At 48.9% G+C, this 8,705-nt stretch overlaps 1 protein-coding gene across 1 annotated transcript; it reads right to left on the minus strand.

The window, feature by feature from the left end:
• Positions 1 to 3,399: 3,399 nt before the first annotated feature.
• On the minus strand, positions 3,400 to 8,705 carry LOC104290067 (keratin, type I cytoskeletal 19-like). Its single transcript, XM_009889115.1, has 8 exons — positions 8,121 to 8,705; positions 7,063 to 7,145; positions 6,343 to 6,499; positions 5,927 to 6,088; positions 5,374 to 5,499; positions 5,027 to 5,253; positions 4,555 to 4,700; positions 3,400 to 3,754 (listed from the first exon to the last, which is right to left on the minus strand). The coding sequence occupies exons 1-8, from the start codon at positions 8,703 to 8,705 to the stop codon at positions 3,729 to 3,731; spliced, it is 1,512 nt and encodes a 503-aa protein (XP_009887417.1). The 3' UTR covers positions 3,400 to 3,728.

Below are 8,705 nucleotides of genomic sequence, written 5' to 3' on the forward strand. Positions count from 1 at the left end.
CATTCCTGTGATATCTCTAGCAGGCTGGAGACGGAGGTGTGGAGACACTTGCTCAAAGTGATTTACTTAAAGACAAAGAGTGGCCTCTGGCAGTCTGCAGTTGAACCCAGGGCTCCTGTGTCAGACTGCGGTGCCTGAACATCAGCCTGCCCTTCCTTCCCAGTTGTGCTCTACGCAGTCCTCAAATACAGAGTAGCGAAGCTCAGAATAGGTAAAAACTCTAATAAAGTTATTGTGTATAGGAAGGAATACCTGGATTTCATTATTAGGACTGTAGAACATAATTGGAGTCAGGGTGTGGTGGTAAGAATGAACCGAAACTGATGTAATATCGCATGGCTTGAAGCTTCGCCTGTCCCGCGTATGATTCCTCGGAGTTTCCCAAGAGCTGTCTGCAGCAAGCATCTTTTCTGAGTGAGCGCACATTCCTCCCTCTGCTCCACAGTTATCATTTTAGCACATCAGAATAATGCAGGCAGAAACAGGGAATGACTTACTCCTTCGTGGGAGTGGAGGATGTCTACGTGCCTATTGCGGTAATTATTGCGGAGAGCAGAGAGGACGGCTCCTGCTCTTCTGAGGTACGTTGGTCCCCTGTGGGTCTCTGGCTGTGTCCATTAGACGCACCTCTCTCTGCTGCGCACCGTCGGCAGCCCCTTTGCCGGGATCCATCCATGGCGCACGCTTGCCCTCTTTCTTGCTATTTTTCCTTTCTGTCTTCAGGAAATGGGTGCTCTAGTTAAGCTAAAATAAAATTATTGTTCTGAAGACCTTAAAAAAATAAATTAAGCTTTCCCTGCTATTTTCATTCAGTTACTTGAACTCATAAGCTTCCTGGGTCTGTCTCATTAGCACAAAGAAATATGGAAATCGCATGGAAATGTAGTTTCCAGCCCAAGGTTTGCAGCTCCATAATTTGCAGCTCTTTAATATATGGGTTGGTGTTTTCTGCTGGGGAACTGTTTATCACCAGCTGCCTTCTCATGAGCTGCTTTCCAGACGCATCCCAACCTGTAGGTCCACAAACAACATCACAGTGTCTCAGGAGCTGCGTCTGTACACTCCCGGGGGCTTTCCAGAGGCATCTTCACAAAGTCTGGATCATCGGAGTCCTTCTGGCCGTGTCATTAGGTCTCTTTCACCTCTCAGGAATTTAGGACAGCTCCTCTGTGAAAGTGCGTGCTCTGCACCTGCCGGACCCGGTGGGAAGGGTGGGAAGGCCTTTGATATGGGTACAGGGCCTGAGGTGGAGCAGCTAGATGTCAGCAGCAGTTCGCAAGATGAGGAGACTAGCCCAGACCTGGTGGGAACGGGCTGGGGCTCCCAGAAGAAAGTGGCAAGCTTTTCTGTATGGTGGGTAGCCTAGAGTTTCCAGAAGACTGAAAACTGGAAGAGTGTCAGTAGAGTATCTTTATATTTTTAGAAATGAGAGTGTGAGGACTGGTAGATTGGGAAGCATTAAGGCCAGGAAGGGCAGCTGTGCCCTTTCTTTGCACTGAACAAGCGAGGAGAAGACAATGGGAAACAAAAAAGGAAAGATTTGCTTTCTGACTTCTCAGCCAGAGCTCTGAGAACAACGGGGATACACACAGAGGAGCCCAACCAATGGAAATTTGCCATGTTAGCCATGATAAGTATCTCTTTTTGATGTCTTGTAAAGTGCTGGCCTTGCACGTCTCCTGAGAGATTTCTGCGACAAGCCTGGGACTTTCTGTTTAGTGTCTGGTACTGATCTTTAAAGAAGTCTTGATTTAGAGTCGTGGTTTCAAAGCTTCTGCCTGCTCTTCGAGGCATTCTTGCAGTTGTTCCAGTGCTCCAATTTCTTATTGTGCTCCGGCCCCTGGCTACGATCGGCTTTAGTGCCTGTTAGATGAAATAAAAGAAAAACCACTGAGACATCTGCTCTCCGTGGTCTTTTCCAGCAGGAGAAGGGCACCTTTCACCTGCTCCCTCATACACTGATGGTGGACACTTGCTATCCACAGCCCTGGAAATGCTGCTTTATTGGAAGGTTTCAGGTTGTTTTAAGTCTATTTCTGTAGCAACAGAGAAATTTGTGTCTCAATAAAAGAACTGACGCTAAAAAGGTGTGCCACACTGTACTGTATAGACGATCCTGAAGTGTTTTTGTACCCTTTCTCCTCCTGCCCTGAGGCTGGCTGTTCCACAACTTCCAGCTTTCGATAGCAAAGCAATAATCCGGAGTTTTGTTTTGCGGGGTCATCTCGTGAGTGAATACGACTCTTTCTGTAACAGCCCCATCACAGTGTACCAGAAGTAGCAGCGGCCGTATCCAGTGCTGCTGGTTTAGCTGGGAACCTGCAGGGTGGAGTGGACGTGTAAAACCAATTGCTACTTGTTTTTCTGGACCAACAGACAATTTAATGCTCAAAACGCCCTCCAGCTCATAATGACTTTTAAATGAAAAGCCTCCAAACCCAGACTGACTCCGCAAGCTCCCCGTGGCCGGTTCCCATGGCTGCTCCCACCAGAACTGCTCCAGGGCCCTGAGTTGCCAAACTGCTGCCCTCGGTTCTCTAGGCAGGTCAGTGCCGGGACGCATGCACACGACACGGCTGCTGTTCCAGGCCCAAAGGAGGGAGAGATCTTTGCCTTTCTCGTGAGGTTTAAGACATAATGGCTCTGTGTATCCCAAGGCCCCAGCTGGCTTTTTTCTCCATCGTATTCCCTGTTGAGCTGCACTTTTTCAGCTCCCATCCTGCCCTCTCCAGTTCTCCAAAGAAGGCATGTCTAATGTAAGGATGATCTTTCGGCAGTTCCTGATGTTCAGGTTGAAACTCTTTGAAACAGAAGGATGACCAGTAAATGACTCAGTCACTATGTCAAAATAGATAGGAAAGAAACCTTTTGTCTCCAGTTCCTTTCCCAATGGGAAGATTCCTATCGAATGAAAGGGATAGGTTGGAATAGAAGTCATGTCAGCAGAAATGGAATCAGTTGTGGAGACCAAGATTTCCTTTTCAACCTCATCCCAGTCCCCGGGCTGGATGATGGGGTATGAGAGGGCCCAGCCCCGCTGTGTCAGCGCTAGGCTGGGGCCGAGGCGGTCTGTCTCCAGATGACAGTCTCCTCACTGACTTTCACAATTTGTCTAAAACTGTGTTTTAGCACAATACTCCGTGGGAAGCACACAGGCATCTGCCTGATGGGGCTGTCTGGGTACAGCGGGGGACGATGCCACGCAGGAATGGGCAACGTATGCTACAGCCTTCGACAGGGAGGAGGTGGGCAAGACCTGCAAGGTCAGCGAGGCCATTCTCTGGCTCCCGCTGGCAAAGCGGCTTTGTTCCCAGTGGAGTATGACCCGGACCGGTTTAGCTGACCCTTGTGTGTGGATCAGCACCTGGTTTTCTGAAGGAACTCAGTTTCCAGACACAGTTTTCTTGATTGCATCAGGCAGAAGCAAAGTTTTATTAGAGACATTTTTTCACCAGCAGGTACGTTAGTGACCTGGTTAACTGGTTAACTCCAGCAATAGTCATGGTGGTTGGGCACACGCAGCAATACAGACTGGAAAAAGCAAATAGCAAAACAAAGCAGAATGTGGCCCAACGATCTGCTTATCCCTCTGACACAGTGCTTAGCATGGCTGAGTAATACAAAAGAGCACGCTCCTTGCTCTTTGCAGAGGCGTACGGTAAATATTCTCTCTCTTCATCCATGGCTCTGCTTCAGGGTTCTCTCGTTGGATATTCTCATTTCTCTGCTTAATCACAAATCCTTCTGCAAGGCACTGGAGAGATCAAAGGGAACATTACTTTGTTTATAGCAAAAATAGATTCTTTCCCACACTGTCATTCTATACATGGGATCATTTCACAAGCCAATTCAATTAGAATTTCAGATAAATACTGTCCCTTCCTGGAAAGGTCTGATCGTTGCCTGCCAGTCAGGCAGATGGGGTTTGTAGCTAGCTTGGGCGTGCTTTGCCCTTTTACATAAAAATGCCAAATGGTGGAAGCTGCAGACATCGCACCAGCAGCAATCTGGGGGAGGGAACGGCACCAGGGTCTGTGCCAGAACAACGCTCCTGCTCACACTCATTCTCCTGGATCAACTGTCGCCATATTTCTTTCCTTTTTTTTCAGTTTGGCTGGAAGTTTCCCCCTGAAATATTACTGGGAGTCCTCTGCCAGTATTCCCATGATTCCTGCTCTTTTTTTTGGATTTCTGGGCACTCTGCTTTCTCCTACTTTTTCCTTTGTCCCAGATTTCGTGTCAGTCCTTTCTCCATGTTCTCCATGGCTTGCTTCCCTGCTGACTCTCTCTTTCTCCTTCCTATCCCTCTTTCCCCTCCTCCCTTTTTGCAGTTCTTGTCCTTCCCAGCAGAGTCGCAGCTACTGCTGTCACAGCCTCCTGAGAGCGCTCATCGTAGCCACTGCTCTGTGGCCTCCCATCACGTATCTCCCAGTAGCCTCACAATAAAAGTTGCAAATAGCCCCTGTAAGCTGCGTGGGAAGGATCTGTGTTGGTGCCTATGCTTGTTGCATTCAAACAGACTGTGGAAATCTTGTGCAGTGTTGGAGTTCTTACCTTGTATCTCCGCAGCTGCACAGGATGGCATCTGGGAAGATGAAGTGTAAGTGTGGCTTGTTCTAATGATCCCTCCTCCTCCTATTCCGCTTGTTCTTGCGACTCCTCCTCCCAGACCCGAAGACTGACCAATTCCTCCTTGCTGACTAAGGGGACATGAAAACATCATTTTAGGGAAGGAAATGACAGATAAACTAAAACTACTTTGTTCATTTTCCCTGCTGCTCTCAATCTGTTTTAAATTTTGGCAGAAAATTGGCAGAATATTGCAGTGACCTTTCTTCTTGTGGCAGTGGCCGGCACAGGGTAGGGAAGCAGAGTATCGCCGTTGATTGCGAGGCAGAAGGAATAGGTCAGGGAGGGTGAAGGAGCTGTGCAGTGCCTCTACCTATTGCTCACTTCGCTTCTATGTTAAAATACCCAGGACACGGGTATTTTATTGTATTGTTTTGTGCGTCTCGAGCCTACTCACATAAGGTCCTGCTGTCCGCCCTCCAGCAGGCAGCGGTACGTGTGGATCTCCTGCTCCAGACGGCATTTGACGTCCAGCAGGATCTTGTACTCTTGGTTCTGGCACTCCATCTCCGCACGCAGATCAGCCAGTTGCTGCTCCACGCATGTGATCTGGCTCTGGAGCTCAGCAAGGTGGTTGTTGTACCGACACTCCGTCTCAGCCAGCGAGGATTCCAGGTTGTCCCTCTGAGCAGTGACACGTGGCACAGTACAAGTACAGGCATGAGAAACACTGCATTTAAATGACGAATTCTTAAACCAAGGCGGAACGGTGAGAGCTGAGCTTTACCCCCGCTCACCACCCACCTGGCTGAGCTGAGCCTGGAGATCGATTTCCAGGGCCTGCAATTGGCGTCTCAGTTCGGTGACTTGATTGTTGCACGTCTCTACCTCTTGACCACTTGTAATAACCTCCCGATTCACCTCCTCAATCTGAAAATCACCAATGCAGAATAAAGATGTTCAGGGAATGTTTATTGTAAGTCAGATTTAGTATTAAGGAAAGGGCAGAGAAGCTCCCAAAAACATGAAATGAGAAAGGTCTGGGTGACCCCTCTCATCCTAATGGAGTGCAAACCATGCTCGTCATTCCTCTTGCTCTTCTAATCGTACTGCTGTCCCGTTCTCCTCACCGCTTGCTGCTTTCTAAAGAGTTCCTGCCTCAAGTCTCACTAATATGCAGCCATTCCTGTCACCCCATGAGAGGGATGCAGAGTTGCAGCATCTCCTCTGTCACTTGGTCAGTTTAATGCTAAACACTGGTACTGTACGCTTTGGGGTTTTAACGTGTAGTTAACCACTGCGGAACCATTGTCTGGGTGTCAGCCCGGGAAAATCAGAACCGTGTCAGTGTACTCACCTTGCATTCATACCAATCCTCAACTTCTTTGCGGTTGCGTTCAATCAGCGTTTCATACTGGCACCTCATCTCCTCCAGGATCTTCCTCAGGTCTGGGCCGGGGCAGGCGTTGACCTCCACGCTCACATCTCCAGTCGATTGTTTCCTCAGACAGTTCATTTCCTGGAAACACCACCCAGATCGTGTCAGTTTTGTAAAAAGAAGGAAAACACCGAGGGAGCTGAGTTTCCCTGTAGGGAAGAGCAGGTGCCCTGGCAGAGACCCTCTCTGCTGGACATTTACAGCTCCTCGTTCACATGAATTGTCTCCACCAACCACTTGCCTGGCCGCGGCCAGCACCCCAGGGCTGGCGACCACGGAGGGTGGTGGATCCAGCATGAATTATTGCTTTTGACTCGAGAGGGGCAGGACCCTACCTCCTCGTGGTTCTTCTTCAGGCAGCAGAGCTCCTCCCGCAGCGACTCCAGCTGTGCCTCCAGGTCAGACCTGCAGAGCGTCAGCTGATCCAGGACTTGGCGTAAACCATTAATGTCAGCCTCCACGCTCTGGCGCAGGGCCAGCTCCGTCTCGTACCTGAGGGTGAGAAAGAAAGGAAGAAAGAGCAGTCAGTGTCTGACACCTCCCTTTGCTCTTTTTTTGTCATTTGACATCCATCTTTCTTCCAGTGTTCTCCTAGCTGGCCTCATGGGACACTAAGAAAAGCAGTCTGAGGCTTGCTCCGTCAAATCTACCCTCGGTCTGCCTTCTCCGGAGTGTCTTCACTGGGGCGGAGGTGTCACTCACCGCATTTCTACACTCCAACAGGGAAAGACAAAAGCTTCCCCTTCCAGAGACACCACTTGCCAGAATGGCAGCTCGGGTGAACCCACGCTGCTCCCTGCCTGTGGATCCCTTCTGCTTTCTGAAGAACTCCATTCTCCACCCAAAAATATCTTATTGTCCCAAACTTTCCATCCTGGAGCTTCCACTAATGATGACAGCTCTAGAGGCAGTGGATGAAGAGCTGTTCTGCACAGCCTCCAGCTGTCCTGACCAGAGGATCCCAGGAGACCTCTCGGGGAGCTCCTCTCACCGGCGCCGTGAGCGGGAGCGCAGTGACAGAGGAAGGGGACGGCTGTGAGCCATGGGGTACTCACTTCACTCGGAAGTCGTCGGCTGTCATCCTGCTGTTATCGATGTTCAGAATGATCTTGTTGTTGTCTATGGTTGCACAGACAATCTGGAAAAAGAACATTCACTCCTGAAGTCTCTTCCCTGTGTCCCCGGGCTCACGTGTCCCCACTGGCTGCGGCTACCAGCCCCAACCTCTTGGTCTCTCTCCTTTTTTTTCAATATTGGCCTGCAGGCGTGGGGGGGTTGAGGAGTGCAGCAGTCAGGGGGGCAAGCGTTCAGTGGAGTACGGTGAAGGCACTAAAATATTAACTAACGTGGTTCAGATGCAGACAGCCAGGGAGGTATAATTAGCATTGTCCAGGAGCAGCCACAATCCACCTAACCTTTTAAATCTAAATTTTACTTTCATGGATGAGAGATTTAAAAGGTTTGTTTCAAGACTTAATTATAAGGCTGCCTCGCTCTGCCTGTTTCCTGGATTCTTTTCACTTTACCCCTATGTGCGTTGACATCGTAGAATTTTTGCCAAACACACTTTGCAAACAAATGTTTTTAATTTTAAATTGCGTACTCAAAATGTGTTACGGCAACGCTCTCTTTGTTCTCATTTTTAATTAGATGTCCTATATTTCCCAACTCTGTATGAAAGAGTAAACTTGTAAAAAAAGGAAATAACATTTAACGGGAATTTTGCGGGACTGATGACAGAATAAAATAGATTCAGGCAAATTAATGCAATCCATTATTTATTTCTCTTTTAGTTGCTTTCTTGGCATATATCCATTGAAGCACCTTGGCACAAACCTAATTCAGAAAGACTACTGAGCCGGTCCAGATGTATACCCTGCACATAAGATTTTCCCCTTCAAATATATCTGATGAATAAAAGCAATGGAAACAGTCCAAACACTGAAGGTTTTGCCTCTGAGCTCAAGGGCTTTCTACAGGCAGTTGTCTTAATGGCTGTTTACAAAAAGCATTTTACGCCAATGAAATGTTACCCCTGATAACGGCAGTAAGTTGTGAACCGACACCGTGGGAGAAGCTTACAAGGGAGAAAGCAGCTGAGAAATGATGTTACCTGATTTTGAAGATCTTCTATTTCTTTATAATAGCAGCTGTAGTCCCGTGGCTCACAAAAAGGGCCCTGCTTGGCATACCACTCCCTGATTCTGCACTCCAGGTCAGCATTTTCTTGTTCCAGGCACCTCACCTTGTCCAGGTAAGAAGCCAGGCGGTCGTTAAGGTTCTGCATGGTGACCTTTTCGTCACCAGAAAGAAGAATGCCATCACCAGCAAAACCACCTCCAACTACCCCTCCACCAAGACCAATACCAAGGCCACCTCCAATGCCACCGCCAAAGCGAGCACTGCCACCGCTGAATCCAATGCCTGAACATCCTCCGAGGACGGCGGCTCCTAAGCCCCCTCCATAGTTTCCACCAACCAAACTGCCAGTGCTCAGTCCTCCTCCGTAATTCACACCACCACAGTAGCTTCTACCAGAAAACCCTCGGCTACCGCCTATCCCGCAAGTCGTGTATCTTCCAGAAGAGACTGAGGAGATCCGTGCTCCTCCACCGCCACCACCGCCACCAATAACACAGCTGCCACCGCTGGTCCTGCCCCTGAGAGAGCCAGTTGTCTGCTTAATACTACAACTCAT

This window comes from Charadrius vociferus, unplaced genomic scaffold (genome assembly GCF_000708025.1).
Source record: "Charadrius vociferus isolate BGI_N301 unplaced genomic scaffold, ASM70802v2 scaffold1677, whole genome shotgun sequence".
NCBI classification, from domain to species: Eukaryota; Metazoa; Chordata; class Aves; order Charadriiformes; family Charadriidae; genus Charadrius; species Charadrius vociferus.